Source organism: Neolamprologus multifasciatus, chromosome 1 (genome assembly GCF_963576455.1).
Source record: "Neolamprologus multifasciatus chromosome 1, fNeoMul1.2, whole genome shotgun sequence".
Lineage (NCBI taxonomy): Eukaryota > Metazoa > Chordata > Actinopteri > Cichliformes > Cichlidae > Neolamprologus > Neolamprologus multifasciatus.
Genome location: NC_140439.1, coordinates 35,862,645 through 35,881,927, shown reverse-complemented (window position 1 = coordinate 35,881,927; position 19,283 = coordinate 35,862,645). Strand labels below are relative to the sequence as shown.

At 39.5% G+C, this 19,283-nt stretch overlaps 1 protein-coding gene across 2 annotated transcripts in view; it reads right to left on the bottom strand.

Annotated features, from left to right (window-relative positions):
• Positions 1–14,555, bottom strand: part of LOC146526184 (matrix metalloproteinase-15-like) — a 43,993-nt gene extending 29,438 nt beyond the window's left edge. The window contains exons 1-4 of one of the 2 annotated variants that reach the window (XM_085156605.1): positions 13,582–14,555; positions 1,440–1,588; positions 1,001–1,123; positions 373–680 (exon numbers count right to left, since the gene is read on the bottom strand). In XM_085156605.1, coding sequence (XP_085012731.1) covers positions 373–680; positions 1,001–1,123; positions 1,440–1,588; positions 13,582–13,698 — 697 coding nt within the window. In that variant the 5' untranslated portion in view covers positions 13,699–14,555. Of the gene's footprint in view, positions 1–372; positions 681–1,000; positions 1,124–1,439; positions 1,589–3,911; positions 4,028–13,581 lie in introns of those variants that run through there. The other variant, XM_085156614.1, reaches the window with a different exon arrangement.
• Between the last annotated feature and the right edge of the window lie 4,728 nt (positions 14,556–19,283).

Sequence of the window (19,283 nt, the reverse complement as noted above, 5' to 3'; positions counted from 1 at the left end):
AGTGGAGCAGCTAAGCCTGACAAATGAGAGATGATGTAAGTGGCTGAGCCTTGCCAACTCCAGTTAGCTGTGGGGGAAATCCACGGGGACAGCTGTTATATAGATCCATTACAACCGGCACAACATGACACGACCAGTGCTGAAAACTGCTCATCAGCTGGGCCCACACAAAAACGCCTCAATCATCCACTTCTACAAAGAATTTAACCAAATAACACACTGTTGATATCCAAACCCTTAAGGCAAAAGCCACAAAACAACAATCTGTCTCTTGGCAATGAAACGTTCTCCTATATTATCTGCCAAGATGATTTTTAAAGTCTAAAAAAATAATAAAATCCATAATGTAACAGATTGAAAGGAATCTTTTACCTTGTACATTATGGTTCCCTATGGTCCATGGTTCATCAGAGTCAAAATGCGTGTCTCCACCCATTCCAGGTCCAGGGAAGTAGGCATGAGCCAGAAAGCCCCCCTCCCCATCAAAAGGAGAGCTGTCTCCATGAAAACCTGAAGCGAAGAAGATCATGATGTCGGGCTCCTTACGGCGTCCATATTTGATGTCCTGGTAGGGGATTTCGTCAAAGCTCAGTGGGGTGACCCTCTCCCAGACTTTGAAGGCCCGCCTGATGGCCTCAAACGAGTTATACTCTCCAATTTTTGGAGTGTAGTTCTGAATACTACGGGGAAAAGGAGAGAAATAGAAAAAGGAGAGTGGCCAATATAAGTTTGAAGTAAAATGTATTAAGCATTAATGTTTTTCATTTAAATGCTGTTAGAAATTGTCAGTGTCTGGAAAGTTTGAAGAAGATGAGAGCAAACATCTTCAGACGAGGCAAGTTTGAGTTCTAGCACATTGCGGCAAATGTATACTTAATACGAAAAACATGAAAAAGCAACATATAAAAGCTGACTTTACTCAAGCCTCAAACAGACAGATTACATTCACTTCCTCTCTGTACTGTACATTTGTGGCAGATCGGCTCGTCTTTGTTGTTACCTGTAAGTGAGGTGCTTTTTGTTCCATTTATGTCCAGTGAGGGCGTAACGTTTCCGCCGAACGTTGGTTTTGATCTGGCCTCCAAACTTGTCAGGCACACCGCAGCGGGGTCTCTTCATGGCACTGTAGGAGATGAAAGAAGTGGTGTGTGTGTGTGTTTATGTTGAGAGGATGAAGCAACCAAGAGAAGAGATGAAGGGGAGCATTACATTAAACCTTCTTGTCCTGCTATATTTCCGCGAGCAGTTTGTCTCAAGCAGCTGTCTATTCTTTCACACTACAGAGGATTTTTTTTTACCAGCATTCTGGGACAAATCAATGAATAAAGGATTAAAATGGATTGTTTCGTTAAAATTTGGGACTCGTGTGTACTGCCAGTTTATTTGGGCCTCATTAATGGATATACTGTACTAAAACACTACAGTTAAGTCATGCTGACCTTATAGTTTGAGCGTCGATCTCTCCAGTGACCTCCAAACCGTAGAATCGCTGCATGTCGCTGATAGCATCGGACAGGATCTGAGCTGATCGCATGGTCGACATCTGTCTGCTAGCCTGGGGCAGGTAACCGTACATCCTCAGCCATGCCTATAATCAACATTAAAAAAACGGTATCATCTGGAGCATGTTTATTTGAATTTAAGCTCATTAGAAAGAACTAAATATTATCAAAAATAGCATACTTTTCATTTTAACAGCTTAGTCTACACAGACGAGCCTGTGGAACAAGAAACTTTTGACTTTTAAGAAGAACCAGCAACAGCTGTTTTATAAGCATATTAGCAGTTAAAGCACTGAAGAGCTAAAAACCATACCGTTTGACTTCTACTTGGCTTCTGTAACATGTTGACATGACAGAGACTAGCCTTGATCTTTGTGGGAAAGCTGCTCATATTTATTATTTCTGCAAGTGTACAATCCTGGTTTCCCACCAAGCCTGAGCTAACCCACCATATTTTTGGTTAAGTGTGTTAATATATTTTCTTAGCTTACTTTTCCTGTTTCTGTGTAAAAATGTCTCAAAGGCATTTGTTATGCCTCGTACTGTTTTACCTGTTCACATGATAACTGTCCACTTATGTCAACTATTCAAAGTAGGTTAAACACATTCATCACTGTATGTAAACAGTAGGGGTGCAACGATACACAAAATTCACGGTTTGGTTCAGTTCGATACTTTGGTGTCACTGTTCGATAAAAAAAAATGTTCACACCTTTTTAATTTGTCATTTATTAAAATTATAAATATATATTTTAACTCAAAAGTACAGTTTTTAAATTTAATGTTGCTGAAACAACAAAGTAATAAAAAAATAAATCTATCTGATTGAGGAATCACTCATCTTTGGAAAAGAGAGTTTATTACAGAGAAATGTCTCTTTCCAAAATAAAAGCTATACTATACGCTTCTTCTGGGCTATATTCTCAGCAGCATATTAAACATATCAGGTCCTCATAAGGAGAATCATGTGCTAACGGCTGTCTAAATGACTCGGGTAAAGTTTGTAGCATGCGTGCTTGTTGTTTTTGTCTGCTTCCACTTGTCTTTGCACTAGGATGATGTCGGAGTAAATGTGCAGTCATATTCGTTGTGTTCCCACTAGTGCTGTCAGCGTTAATCTCGTTGAAATGACGTTAACGCCACAACACGGCAAATCTCCATTAACGAGCTACCGCAGATCGCCCCGTGCGAGGCTGGACAGCCAACACGCTAACTGCGCTAACGCACTAGTTCCCACTAGGGGTGGGTTTTTATAATCGATTTATCGATTAAAATCGATTCTGGCTTGGATTACGTAAAATCGATTCATTAAAATCCTGAATCGATTTTTTAATATAAATTTATTTTGCCCGAAATGCCAGAATCTCTGGTGAAATCTCACAAAATTTCAACAACCACCAAACAGCTAAAACAGTAAATGAGAGCAGGAACACGGATTCTGCACAAAGACGTAAACGCACGACCCGCGGATCAGAATCAGTGAGATGTCGCCTTTCTCACGGTTGGGGCTGAAAGCCGACAGCGCGCTGATTCTGATCTGTCGGCGGGTCGAGCTTTGTGTTCACGCTCTTTATGCGCCGATTCTAAAGCTGTTAGTTTGATGTCTCTCCAAACAATATTGACCGAACAGCAGCAAAAGAAGATCCAAACTATGCGTCACATAAACATCGTCATGTATTCACTCTGACTTTTACTGTTTTGCTTCGACCACAATGCACAGCTCTCTCTCTCTCTCTCTCTCTCTCTCTGTACTGTTTTCTTCATTATTCGCTTGCTTGTTACGCACAAGACTACCGTTGTTTACAGCGCTGTCGTCGACGTTTTGGTTTTTTTTCGTTTTATATACTTCTGAAACGAAAACCTAATTTCTGCCGTTCAATACTGAACAAATTTAAACTTTTTAAAATTATGCAAAATGCAAAACGCTGTGTCTCTAATAAAACCGCTGTAACTTCAGAGGTAACGTTCATGTGTTGATTAATGGTTTTCTTTCGTTTTTGATGTACTGCAGAATATTTTTATAAAATCCCAGAACAGGAAAATCACCTTCATGTTTTTCTGTGTTTTATCTTCAGCTACTTTGACACAAAGGCATCTGCTGTGACGCTCACACCTTTGATAAAGTCTTGCGTGTGTCAGCTTCCTTTTTATAGATACAAAAATATGTAAATGTACTGATCTGAATTATAATATTTCTGACTGTCAAAATTTCCCAGATTCAAATCGAAGTGAATCGAATCGAATCGAATTAAATTGAATCGTGGATCGAATCGATTCGGGACCTTGTGAATCGGAATTGAATCGATTCTAGAAATCAGTGACGATACCCAGCCCTAGTTCCCACCAATGTAATTAAGCATTGCTGGCACATCCAACATACTGTTTTACTTTTGTCCATGACACGCTTACCTTCAGGGTCATACTTCACATAAAAACCAAAATAGTTCCAAACGCCAGATCTGAATGAGGGTGGGGGAGGTTCAATTTGCCATGTTGCAACGAGAGCTTAGCTTCTGTCTTGCTAGCTAGCTTCTGTCTTGCTAGCCTGCCCTCAGTGAATCTGCGTTCGACTACTCCGCCTAGGCTGCACTGTCGAGCGCAGATGCACTGAGCGCTCAACACAGACAGCATCGTCAGAAGGAAAGTTGATAAAATAAATAAAAAATTTTCTATTGTTCATACATATGCTTACTGAACCGAAAGCACTGTATCGAACGGTTCAATATCGATAGGAGTATCGTTGCACCCCTAGTAAACAGGGTTAAATGTGACTGAGTGTGCTTGTGTAGGCCATGCTGGAAGTTGGTAATACACTCCCCTGTGTGTCTGTTTCCCTCTTCTCTCCGCCTGATCTAATAACTTTTACTGTGTAAACCCTGCCTCTTAAAAAAGTAAAATGCTCTTTCAAAACGTATTCTGCTGTGAGTTGTGCTGTATTTAATGCTTGGTATACAAACTGAAGAGAACTTAGTGGGGCCTTCAGCATGTGATGTATTAGTGGAGCATGAGCCCAGTAGTGTGGAGGGTGGGGGTTAATGACAGACTTGAGGGAGAAAACATGATCCTTGTCTCAATCATAGATGACGCAAAGACTATTCCACCTGTTATGTAGAAACCCAATATCACAGGCGTTTGTGCACACACACTCACACATGCAAACATGCACACACACGCACACACAGAAAAAACCCCCTCCATATTGGGGTAGTCTGTGATACTGACACTCATACACATAGTCACATTCCCAGTGGTAGTTCAGGGATTTGTTACCGTGTGTGTGCGTGTGTGTGTGTGCATGTTTGGTAACGCATGTGCTATAGCTACGTCTCTGTTCTCAGCTCTCAAAATCACACCCATCTTTCACAATGCAAAATGCTACCTGATAAAGGCCTTTATTTACTTACCCACTCCTTCAGAGGCATAAACTGACTCGTGCTTTTCAATGTTTTTTTCTTTTTGTCTCACACTCATCTTATAACCATGATAGGCTTGTTACCCCTCCCCCTGCAGCTTGAGCTGGATAAGTGGAAGAAAACCGAATGATGGATTAGTGGATGGATGGTAATAAACAAGCCATAAGGGCAAATGCTACTACTTCACAGTGGACAAAACAAGAAATACTTTGCCTGCTTGTGTTCTTCTATGATTAGATGCGATGAACTACCATAAAGGGAACATAACGGCTGACTGATTATTCACTCAAGGTTCTCATGGCATTTCATGAGCTCAATTAAGGTAGTGAATGACTCCTGTCACCCTTTAACTTATGGTGTTTGTTGAAGCACCTTCTTTCTATTTACCTGAAGCCAACAGGTTTGTTTCGTTAAAAAAACTAAAATATATTAGGTGCTTCACCAACGTTATACAGCTGCAGATCATTTAGAAAACTCCCCAAAACCTCACAAGCTCCAATATTTCTGTGCTTCGTCTGGGTCTGTCAAATGAAAAGGTTCCCAGTGAAAACACAAGTAACACAAAGGTAAAGTACAGTGAGGCAAACAGATCATTATACAGCACCTGAGAGCTTTGTATTTACACTGCGGTCTATTCAATGAGCAGCTGAAGTTCAAGCATGAAAAACCAAAGCATTTCAGCTCTAAGCCAGTGAAGCACTTTAGCCCAGGAGCTTCTTCATTCACCACCTTACAGGTTTTAACCAAAGGTTATGTGATCTAATACTTGCCATTTACACACTAATAACATTGTTTTTTGTTTGCATTGGTAAGAAAACCTCAGAACAAAAGCTTTTCTGGCAGTAGAGTCATTTGTTAGCAGGAAGAAGTGTAGAGAGGTCAGCTGGATGTGACCCTGACGCACCTCTGACTTAAGATAAGGAAGTTGCAAACACACACGTACAAACTAACTTACATTTCCTGAAAGACTTATCTAAGGACTCTCTCTCTCTCTATCTTACAAAGTCAAGGCAAAGAAAACAGGTATTGTTGTTGAAAAGGCGCCTTTTTCCTTTCAAATAACTTTAGCATGTATGTTTTTACTATTTAACAAAGACAGACACCCCTCTTATACTTTCTACAGCTGCAGCTACTCAAAGATCTGAGAAAATGTTGCCATTAGAGAATGCACACCAGGCTGCACATGTTTCACTTCTCAATTTGTAAATGTTAAATGTCAAAAACACATCACCCAAATGACAGAGAATCTGTAAAAAGAATTACTGATTTTCACTTCATCTCAGGAAATGCTCTTCACTGTAATAGAGCAACCAATGGACAATTGACCAGAGCAGACACAGAGGAAGGAGCAGTGGAGAGAAATATCCATTTCTATCTGAATTCCAATAAAAGCATGCACACACACACACGCACACACACACACACACACACACACACACACACAGAGTGGGTGAGCCGAGAAAGACCCTGAGTTTACTTCCCTCTATGCAGAAGACTGAGTCACAGGTAACATCACATACAGTGCTGTGAAAAAGTATTTGCTGCTTTCCTGATTTCTTCGTTTTTTGCTTGTGACATTTAACTGCAATAAATATGCAAAAATAGTATTTTTTTCACAGCACTGTATATCACAGAACAGTTTACCATATCTATGCTGCCTAAGCCCAGCGGGATTTAACTGAGGCTGCCCACTGAGTGCACAATACACTGATAGAAACTCTGCAATCAAAGAAAAGTCTGCCTTCTAAAGAATCGTTTGTCATGTCAGCCACTTGCTTTTCTCCTCTGTGATCAGCATCTCCACATGGTTGCTGTAATAATACCTGATAAAAACAGTAATTGCCTTCATGTCTTTATGTTCAGTGTTTTCTCTGTCCCATTGCTTTTAAATCTACATATATTTACAACAGGCTGTTGTCAGGTACAAGGGCAGAGTTTCAGTGCTATTAGAAAGACGTATGAGGGCTTATGAACCCTCACCTCCATCGTCTAAAGTAGTAAAATACTTCTGCCTGGCTGCTCACTTTCCCTCGTCAGCTGAGCTGAATACAAAACAACGTAAGGAATAGGAGAGGCCTCGTGTGTGTATGTGTGTGTGTGCACGTTGGCCCTCGTCTATTAAATGGTCTTTCAAAGAGTCCTTGAGCTTACCTGCCAAAACCAGACCCAGCAATATACAGGGAGTTGTAAAACCTGGCAGTGTGTGTGTGTGTGTGTAAGTGAGAGAGCATTTGTGTGTGTCCACCACAATGTCAGCCAAGATACTAACAGCTTTTATTCCGAGGCTTGGTCTGCTGCCATCTTTTACCTTCTGACGTCCTACCAAGAGGATGGATAAGTAAATGAGAAGTGAGAGAGAAAGTGAGACCGACAGAGAAGGAGGAAACAGAGGAGATTTGTAGTTGTTTAACTTGGAGGGATCAGAAATGCAAGAAAGTCATGCAGGCTTTCCTTTGTCATCTGTCGGTTTATTTTAACAAGTCAATTTTACCAAATGATGTTGAGATGCACTTAACACTGGTTGCTTAGTTTATTCAGACACTTCTCCAAACCCTGTTACAGCAGTGCAGTCTATTAGTGGGGGTTCATTTAACACATAATGGAAATAAGTTATGCGATTTAAAAAGACAAATGATGTAAATCTAACATTAGTCTTATCACAGCTGCCTGTAATGACCTTAAACAAACTACCTTTGGCTCAATGCTCAATAACTAATATGAACTAATTCATTCTATGCTTTAACAATTAAGAATTTCTTGTCTTGTTATCAGCGTTCTTCCATCCAGATCAAAAATACAAACTGAAATTCTCAATCAAAAATCAAGGTATGAACCACACTCTGATTTTACATCCAGACATGTAATTGTAATTTTTAAAATATTTCATGCTGCTAGAAGTGTTATGGGCTAGATTCAGCCCAAGACATATCTCACACAATAGCAAAGCTGTAGGGGTGCAACGATACACAAAATTCACGGTTCGGTTCGATACTTTGGTGTCATGGTTCGATATTTTTTCGATATCGATTTCGATTTCGAAAAAAATAAATCTATCTGATCGAGAAATCACTCATCTTTGGAAAAGAGAGTTTATTACAGAGAAATGGCTCTTTCCAAAATAAAAGCTCTACTATACGCTTCTTCTGGGCTATATTCTCAGCAGCATATTAAACATATCAGGTCCCCATAAGGAGAATCATGTGCTAACGGCTGTCTAAATGACTCGGTAAAGTTTGTAGCATGCGTGCTTGTTTTTGTCTGCTTCCACTTGTCTTTGCACTAGGATGATGTTGGTGTAAATGTGCAGTCATATTCGTTGTGTTCCCACTAGTGCTGTCAGCATTAATCTCCTTAAAATGACATTAACGCCATAATGCGGCAAATCTCCATTAACGAGTTACCGCGGATCGCCCCGTGCGTGGGGCTGGACGGCGTCAACAAGCTAACTGCGCTAACGCAGTAGTTCCCATCAATTGAGCATTGCGTCGCACATCCGTCATACTGTTTTACTTTTGTCCATGACTCACTTACCATCAGGGTCATACTTCACATGAAAACCAAAATAGTTCCAAACACCAGATCTGAATGAGGGTGGGGGAGGTTCAATTTGCCATGTTGCAACAGCTTAGCTTCTGTCTTGCTAGCTTGCGCTGCGCTCAGTGGATCTGCACTCGACAGTGCAGCCTAGGCGGAGTAGTTGAACGCAGATCCACTGAGCGCTCAACACAGACAGCATCGTCAGAAGAAACGTTGATAAAATAAATCAAACATTTTGTATTGTTCGATACACATGCGTACCAAACCAAAAGCACTGTATCGAACGGTTCAATATCAATACGAGTATTGTTGCACTCCTACAAAGCTGAGGTCGGACAGAAGCGTCGGTGTGGATTCAGCAGTCAACTCTTAAGACTTGCATTTCATTTAGACTTCTCTGTTTCTCTCTTTTTGTGAGCTGATCTAAACACTTGTGGTTTGAAACATAAAAAACTGACAAGCTTGCGCTGCAGTTCAAAGGAGTGTCCAGTGCTGAGCAGCATTACCCACTGTTCACATGACAAATAATAACAGCAATAAAACGTTTAGAGTAATCCACAGTGGAGTCAATCATGCAATGATCTGATGTTTAGCATTTTTACCTCAGAGTAATGAAGTTCAAAAACAGGAGCGTACAAACTATCTACAAGTTTGCACTGGTTTCTCTCACCATTGAAACACATGATAGGTAAACCCTGATTATTTTAGCCTACAGTAGTCCACAGTTGCGTCACTATTTTTGACACTTCTTGTGGAAAATAGCACAGAATTAACGGCTGTCGCTGTCGTTTATCATATTCAAATACTTGTAAACACAAAAACACATATACACAAGAGCACAATGTCTCTAATGCACAAAAAGAAATATCATTCCCCTTCCATCACGTCCCCAACCGTCACTGTAGTATATATGTGTGAATATGATAGTCGATCACAAGGAAGTGGAGGGACAGTGTGCAGAACCTGAAGAGATGGAAGTTTGCAGATTGGATGGCTGCAAAGAGAATAGCAGTCTACTTGTGTGCTGCAATAAGTCACCTATTACCCCCTCCTCTCACCACTCTCGCTGTTTCAGCTACAAATTGTTGCTGAACACATTTTGCATTCTCTCTATAAACCAAGCTTTTCTTATCATGTCCGTGTCTGCACTCCCTCATCCGCTCTCTCTCCCTCTTATTCAAAACTTTTCGCTCACAGCTCCCTCTCCTCAGACAAGAGGGTCCATTGTATTTCCTGACATGCCCTGGAGTCCCAGGCCCAGCATGCATTTGCACAGTGTGTGTGTGTGTGTGTCCCAGTTAGAGAACAGCTGTCACATTCAGCCATCACATGCCGCACAGCTGAGACAGAGCGCTACCTTCCCCGTCAACTCCCTCCATCTTTGTCCCTCCTTCCCTCTTTCATAAACAAATCTATCCAATTCCTCTCTGTGTTTCCCTTCTGCTAATCAAAATATCTCAGATTCTTGTCACACACACTAATAATCCCTCTCTTTTTCCTCTTTTCTTTTAACCTCCCACTTCATCCTTTTTGTCCAGACAGAGTAGGAGTTGAGGCCACATTCTAAAAACACAGCCCGAAGAGAGGATCAGACTTCCAGATAGAGTACTTCAATATGTGTATAGATTTCAAAACAGGTATTTAATGAAATTTTAACACAATACAACACAGATTGGCTTCTTTAAAACAAACCAAAATATATATTATTTAATTTTGTATGTTGATTACGTTGCACAATATACACTCATTTCTTCTTTCTTCTGTTATTACTACTGAAATTCAAGCATATTTTGCACTCACACATTGAAAATACCAAAACATAAATCTATAGTGAGCGATGGCGAATGTTCTTAGACTTTATTTATTCACTAAAGCAAGTTCTTGCCTCCCATTAAATTGTGTGAAAAATTAGCTGAGTCATCAACAAACAACAGCTTTTCTTCTAAGGTTGTCAAATAACATACTGTAATCTGACAGTCTCCACCCTGCAAGATTTACTGGACAATTTCTGATTTTCAGACTAAGCGATCAGTTTTTGTGTTGCTGCGAAACACTAAGATTATCCTAGCTGGTCAAGTGGAAAGATGGATGCTACAGGTGCCTATTATAATTTACTTTAAGGCAACATTTGTATAAAATGAATCATAGCGCTTATGGCATAGCACAAGAATTGTCACCATGTTTTCTGCATACTGACTTTACTTGGGCGGGCAAAGCCAAGTAAAGGGTGGAATATTTTTTTTAGTCGTTTGAGAGAACTGCATGATCACGTAAGTAATGGGTAATCTCCACGTTCTTGACAGCAGACCCACCAGGTCACATTTGTGGTGACATTTCTTTGCCTATCAAGAGCGACTCTGTTAGAGAAACTCCAGTTTCACTGTTGTGGGCAGCAGCAGGTGACAATATTCTTTGTTCTGCTCTGAAGCTCAGTTGGGCTCACAGACTCTACATAAAAGATGGATCTAGTCACCATCACTTACTGGATAATAAATGTGCATTGTGAAACCTCAACCTAGCTTTATGAATCATCATCAGCTTAGATTTTGGAAACCAGAGGTCACAAATTCATGGAGGATCTGTCGTTGGAACCAAGGAACATGGCACAATCTTTCTTTCTGGTGCTAACAGGCGCCAAAATGTACATATTAACTTCCTGTTGTTTTCACTATTATCCACAACTGCCAACTGGGATGATCGCCTCATTATGAAAACGTTTACTGAGGCCCTGTTGGCCACTACAAAGAATACAAGTTGCATTTCAGACCAGAAACCTCCACCTTTCAAACATCTCCCTATACAGGGACACCACAACCACGCTAACCTGCAGCAGGTGGATAACTAGAGCCACTGCTGCAAGCTTACTGAGCAGAACAAGGATTGTCACCATCTGGCACAGATGAAGAGAAGCTCACTGATGAAGCAGCTAACTATTGCTCCATTATTTTGAAATCACTAAGTGTATATGTATATATAAATATAGTGTCATTCTTCAGTAAGTGCTGCACTCCACAAATAAACATACGATTTCTGTTTACCATATTAGCTGTTATTACATCAAATGGCAGATTTCTCAATAATTTATTATTATTCATATAATTCTAATTGTCTACATATTACACTAAAACTTATCAACTTCAAAAGTGCAGTTATTTGAGTGATTTTATTATGCCCAAGAAAGCTGTATAATATATATATATATATGTGTATATATATTTTAATGGTTACCCTAGAAATGCTTGGAGGGTAACAGTACTTATCTCTGTTCTGTTTTTCATACATATTAAGTTTTTCTGAGCCATGTTTTTTTTTCTTTTTAAAATATCCTAAGTTGGAAGCGGTCAAGCATTTCTCCAGATACTCAAACCGTATGTGCCTCAACAAATTAGAAAAGCACAGTTCCCAGGATGCACCAACCACCAACCTCTGCATGCATGGAGCACTCCTAAGGTTAAACTGACAACATGTGCTCAATTGTTACAAACACACATGCACATTTAGCAACAAGCGGCTAGGAATTTCTCATCAGTCCACACAATGTGGAAACTCTTTGTCTGCCTTTGTGCATAAGCACACACCTGCACACAGACACACACACATTCACCACAACTATGTTAACAGCCAATCAGGAAATGTTGTAAACTGACCGACAACCAGACAGCAACACCCCCACACCAAGGTCAGTGAGTTTGGTAATGCAAGCTCACCTCTAATGATTGGGAGGTCTCAGTGTCTGTCAGTCTGTCTCTTTCTCTTTGTCAATCTACACACAACAGAAACTCCAGCACTGATCAACGTTTTGTCAACTCTTATCTGTTTTTGTCTCTCAAAACAAACAAGTGTGATGGATGAACTGCTGGACTGGTGAAGTAAGGGTACAAGAAGCACTGGTTCAAGTTCCAACTTGATACTCTGGCATTTACTGACACACCTAAGTACACATGGAATAAATGCGTACCACTGGTTTCACTGGTTATAAGGAAGCGAAACCTACAAAAAAAGAAATAGCCAGTGGATATTTGAGAAATGAGCTGGCTTCCAAAACAGTTTATGAAACTTTGGCTCTTCAGGTAATGATTAGTCACAAAGCATCTTTGCATGTGTGTACTTAAGATTAACCATTTACTTAAGTTAACTGGCAGCATTCCTACATTCAGGCATAGCGCTCATTAAAGGAGGACAACAAAAACAGAAAAACTTCAATATATACATTTACTAAAAGATGCATAATTTCTGAGCCATCAGCTGCCAATACTAGGACACAAAATGTCTAAAAACATTATTTGTGAGAAAGTTTTAATTACAACATAGAACTATTATTGCCAAGTGTTGTTGTTGTTGCCAACCAGCCTTCGCACACAGATATATGCAGATATATGTGATGTGTGTTTAAAGGAGGAAAATGATTAAATGTGTACAGAAACATTTATGTGCTATCAAAAGTCTAGTGTGTGTAATTAACCTGTAATTAACAGGTGACACACGCGCATGTAAGCAGGTGACTTTCCCAAACATGATAACAGACATAATAGTGGCTTGTTGCACTCTTGACTCTCACATCTGCACCCAAGCAAACAGAAAAAAGAGCACAAAAGGAAACCCTGCCTAAATCTGTGTTAACTCATAACATTAAATGAAAGAAATAAACGATATATTTTTGTTTGAAAGCGAAACAAACTTATGTTCCAATATATCTGTGCTAGAGTTTTCAAACTGTGAAAAATGCAGGAATGCGTGTATTAAAAAGAGGGGAAAAGCAAAATTAAGTGTCTGATGCACATTTGCTGGGGAGGGACCGTCAAATGTTCCCTCGAAATACTCATACAAAACCAACATCATCGTGTAACAGGAGGTAAACGGATCGTGTGCTCTGCCTTATTTTTGATAGGCATGGACATATTGCGCTTCCAAGAATAACTATCAAGTCAATACGCCGTTTAACAGATGAGTAACATTTAGCACAACTATGGTTAATTTAATTAACGTGATATTATAGAAATATACACCCAAGTCAAACAGAATTCTTTATGGCAAAACAGCTTCGTGTTGACTGCTTAAAATAAAGCATTTCGATCATTTGCGATGCCTAAAGGCGCCCAAAGCCTCTCACATCTTCTGTGGCGTCTTACCTCTGTGTTAAACGCGCTCTCTTCCGCTGCACGCGCTCCTACAGCGCACAGCCAAAGCGCGAGGAGGGTGCGTCTCCAGAGCAACCAGAAGCAGCTGTCCCGCGAGCTAGTGGCCATGGTGCGGGCTCGAGGGGAGCTCCTTCGTTGTAGTTCGATCCCAAGGGTTAAATAAGATCTCTCAGCCGTGTTTTACTCGCTGGTTTGTGCCGTAAAAAGAACCCAAACTTTAGTAAACTAGTCCCTACAGTCTGCAGCAATCTTCAAGAGCGCATCTGCGAACTGCCGAACAGCTCCATCCCCGATACAGTTAAAATTTCTACATAAAAGTGAGCAAAATGTTCCCGTGAGTGCACACAGCTTCACTCGTTTTCTTTTTTACTCCGCTGGCAGCGAGTGTCACCTTCCCTCGCGGACTGAGCTCTTATCAGAAGCGGGAGTTGCCCACGAGAGCGCACGCCTCATTAATTTAAATCAAAATCGCTCCTTAATTAGTAACCTCCAACGTGCACTTCAAAAAAAGAAGCAGCAATGACCATTATCAGGAAACTGTGTTTACCACGGGAAAGCTTGACATTAATTTTACTGCGGTCATGTCCAGATCCGGTGAGCTAATAACCGCGTCTCGTGATAATAATGCCCAAAATAGTGCAGCTGAATTTAACCAGAGCAGCAAAGTTGCAAAGTCCAAAGTTCAGCACACTTAACCGATTCCTTCAGCAGCAGCTGCAAGAAGTAACCAGTCGAATATGAATGTTTCAGATCGGGACCTGTCCTTTAAAAACACATATTAGAAGGTTTCTTTGCCCTTTAAATATCCAGTTTTCCCTGTTCTCGGAGGAAATGTTCTCGGGAGCCCGGTACTTTGTTAGTTGCGTTCAGTCCTGTGCTGAAACAGGTCCCGTGTTGTCACCCTCCGGGACCGGGACGGACAATGGTCCTCGGATCCTGCTGTTACTGCACCTGGATCACGCTAACGGCGTTTTCCTGCAGTGCCTTTCAAAATAAACACATAGTCGGGCTTGATTGTGGGGAGGAGTCAAAGAGGATGCAAAACTTAAACTTTCCAATTTTTCTCATTTATTTTCATAATAATATTTCATCTCACCACCAAAAAGAATATTAAGAAGGAAAGCGATGAAATAATGTTTTGGCTTATCCAAAAGGAGCACAAATAGCACACATTAATTAACATGAGAACTTGGGTCCATAAAAATACGGAATTCAGTTTTAGGTAGTGAAAGAGTGAGAAAGAGTGCTGCTGGGTAAGGAAATACTTTTTTTTAAGGTGCACTTATTTGATAAACTTGATAAACATTTGATATAAGCATCAACGAAAGTGTAGCATAACTCCACGATCTTCTATTAATGATAGCTATGCATGAATTTTTAAAAATATTTTGAAGGCAACGCACTTCCGGTATTAGCTTATCTGATTCAAAATTGACGCTCTTATTAGTCGGACTGATGTGGTTTTCCACCAAAACGAGATAATCGACTACATTAGACACACACACACACACACACACACACACACATTATAAGATATGCGATGTATAAGGTGACTATAAACTTCTATAAACTCAGTCATCAATGTGACATCACTGATATTGTAAGTTCCCTTGAGTGACATTCCTTGAATATTGTTCCACAGAATTTCTGCTATTGTTATAAGTTAACAAAAAAAGAACAAACTTTGTTTTGTTTAGAAACTAACAAGGTGGCTGATAGGCAGTCAGCATGGATTAGGGTGAGATGAAAGCACCTGTCATCAGTCAGAGAGGTTGCTTAGACAGAGATGTCCCTATCAGTGGATCTAATCTAAGACAAGAGGAAACACCTCCCTGTAGAATGTCTCCAGTTTAACAATAAAACCCTTTAACTGCTTCCAAATCCAAACATAAGGGTTAATGGGGTCTTGGTGTTTTAAGAATATGTCATGTATGCAGTGCTTGATATTGCAGGATAGTGCAGCAAAACAGTTCAGTGAACTTTTAGCTAGAGGTCTTTACATGGGAAGAGGTGATGTTTTCAATCAGTTTGCACAGTGTTTGTAAAGAATTATTTCTTCAGAATTTGAATGTCAGCACATACAAATCAGCATATAGTACATTCAAAGTCGACTCTTCCAAACACTTTTTATTGTAAACTGTGTTGCACGTGTGTGTTGAGTATTTACAGTTGTGGTCATAAGTACATACACTCAATGGGTGTTAGTGGCAATTAGGGGCTTTGCATGATTTCTTTGACCTTATACATCAGTTTATACACACATAACTTAAAAAGAAAAAGTAATGTAATCGACACACTGAGATAAACTATATAACTGTGACAACATTATTGTTGTTGTTGTTTGTGAATTTAAATTGGAGCAGTTCCACTCAGGAGAGTTTCATCCTTCATAAACTAAAATAAAGCACAAGTACTTCAAATTTGTTAAATAAACACAGTATTTGAAAAAACTTACTTTGTTAGATTTAAGCGCTTTATTGAAGTTTGGAGAAAGGTTAACTAGTGCTAAAGAATTTTCATCCAGCTTTGTGAAAAATTAAAAAACAAACACAAGCGACAGCAAATCAGTAAACATGTTTTGACAAATAGGAATTTCACATCTTGGGAATATCCACATTAATATGGTTTGTAGTTCTCTTTTCTGATTTTACAAATAGAAAATTTGTGTTATCACAACTTTTTTTTTTTTTTTTTGATCTTCCTCCAGCAGCCATTAGATACTGGTTCCATTACAGACTGAAGGTGAGCTATGTTCACATCAACTAACCAAACACACAAAAATCCATATTTTACGGGCAGCATTTGTATCTCAACAAGAAAAGTGAAATCACGCAAAACACAATAGCTCATATAAGCACTGCAATACATACTAATAGTGTTTTGGGTATGTATTATTTTGTGCTATGCTATTGTATAGATTACAGAAATTTATCAGAAACACTGTAATTCGTAATTCTGTTATTCTATTTACTGTAGTCCAGTAATAAAAACAGGTTATATATCATCATATGCGTACCATACATGCACTTATAAGACCTCAATGTACACAGTGTACATTTAAATGTAAATGTATAGAAACAGTCTGGTTTATTCAGTATGATCATGTTTATTCCACTTTAGTGTTTTTCATTGTTTCTATAATGTAAGGGCCACCTGCCAGAATGGACACCTGCATGATGAGCCAGTACAGCTGCCAACAGACCAACATGAAGTGCCACAAATACACAAACATATAGATGGCCTCTAAATCTACATTAGACTTGAGTTGTTGGCTTTAATTCTAGTTCATATGATAACAATACCAGGTTCATGCATCTCTCACCACAACCTCGTCTGTGGCCTGGCATCAGACTCAGGAACTTTGTTGTCACAGTGGAAAAGTAACACAATGGAAAATAAAAAGTGGGATGTGTTCACTCATTTGTATGTTTATGAAAAAAGTTCATAATATTTAGTCTAAAAATAGTTTTTTTTAAAAAAAAGAAAAACAACCAGCTGAAGTTGTTTTTAAGGTTGTTTTGATGCACTACTGCCATCTGTTGGTCATAGCAGTGACATACTGCAATTGGCCTGTGACGATAAATTGCCTTAAATTTCAGAATAAATTAGCATCTAAAAAGATAACTTAGTGCTGAATGTGTAAACAAATAGATAGATAGATAGATAGATAGATAGATAGATAGATAGATAGATAGATAGGTCTCTGTCAGCACGTTTTTATTTAAAAAATAATTTACATGAAATGGCAACAAGTTCCTACAAATATTTCCAGGTTTTTTTTATTTGCTTCTGTCCTGCTGTCACCTCAGCTGTGTTCTGCACTCTATTCATATAAAATCATTTTAACTGGGACTCGTCAATGTGCAAAGGTAAGCTTTGCTTTGGCTGTCTTTATGTTGGTGATCTAGGTAAGCTTTCTGTATTGATGCTAATATTACAGCTGCAATATTATCGTTGTTTTCTTTTTACTCTGCATTTAAAAAATAATTGTTAATATGTTCAGATGTAAATGTTGTCGGTGTTAGTCTTCTTTTTTCTGCCATAGGTGCTTTTTAAAACAACATACTTTTGTACATTGTTTGTGAAAAGTATGTTGTTAAACATTTTATTACACATACATATTATATTGTATATGTTATATTATAACATAACATGATGTTATGCTATTTTTATTGTTGTAAGTAACCACTTGTTGATTCACAACAGGCTGATTGTTCAAGTCTTTTCACTGTGACCGATAGAAATCAGTGTTAATCGGTATCTTGATTGGTATTAGGAAGTATTCCTGAGATAGAATGACAAAAAATATTTTACCCGTGGTCAAAGAAGTGTTTTCTGATTACAGGGTGGTGGTCCAGGGTTGCTTGGACTTCTTCTTGGGCCTCCCTACTTCTGCTGGGATGGACGTGCAGTTGCTGGTGGTATGTATGGCCTCAGGTTTCCAGTACTCTTGAGGGCTGCTAATCCAGTGCTTTCCATTGCTGACACTGTCCAATCAAATTTTGTAATGTAACGGGCCCCTCCCATACCTTCCCTATTTGTTTGTGCACCTTGTAGAACAACGTTTAGTATTGAAGTGGTTGATACAGATGGACAAAGAACAGCTAAAATGTTGAAAGAGAAATAGAAATAGAAAAAAGAAATAGTCAAAGAAAAATGTGCCAAGTTAACCGACCGTTGCACTGTCGGAAGTAGTAACAGGAACGAGTAGTAACAAGCCCTGCTGACACAAGAGGGTGCTGTTTCTAGTGCTACCAAAAGTACTCTAGGAGGGAAAGCAGCCCCAGAAACAGTGAGGCGGAGCAAGGTATAATTAATATGGACATAACTAAGAAAGGAGGGAAATAAAATTAATTGCAAGTGTGCAGTTTTTAAGTGTCACATGCTGCACTGCAGTGAAACTGAGATGTCCTAACCCAACAGGTGTACCAACATGATTAGAAAGAAATGCTGTTTTAGTATCAATATAAATATTATGTGTATGGATGTGATATTATATATATATATATATATATATATATATATATATATATATATATATATATATATATATATATATGTATATTAGGGGTGCAACGATACTCGTATCGATATTGAACCGTTCGATACAGTACATTCGGTTCCGTACGCATATGTATCGAACAATACAACATTTTTAATTTATTTTATCAACTTTCCTTCTAACGGTGCTGTCTGTGTTGAGCGCTCAGTGGATCTGCGCTCGACAGTGCAGCCTAGGCGGAGTAGTCGAACGCAGATTCACTGAGCGCAGGGCAAGCTAGCAAGACAGAAGTTAAGCTCTCGTTGCAACATGGCAAACCTCCCCCACCCTCATTCAGATCTGGCGTTTGGAACTATTTTGGTCTTCATGTGACGTATGACCCTGAAGGTAAGCGCGTCATGGACAAAAGTAAAACAGTATGTTGGATGTGCCAGCAATGCTCAATTACATGGGTGGGAACTAGTGTGTTAGCGCAGTTAGCTCGTTAACGTGTTAGCCGTCCAGCCCCACGCACGGGGCGATCCGCGGTAGCTCCTTAACGGAGATTTGCCGTGTTGTGGCGTTAACGTCATTTCAGATTTACGCTGACAGCACTAGTGGGAACACAACAAATATGACTGCACATTTACTCCGACATCATCCTGGTGCAAAGACAAGTGGAAGCAGACAAAAACAAGCACGCATGCTACAA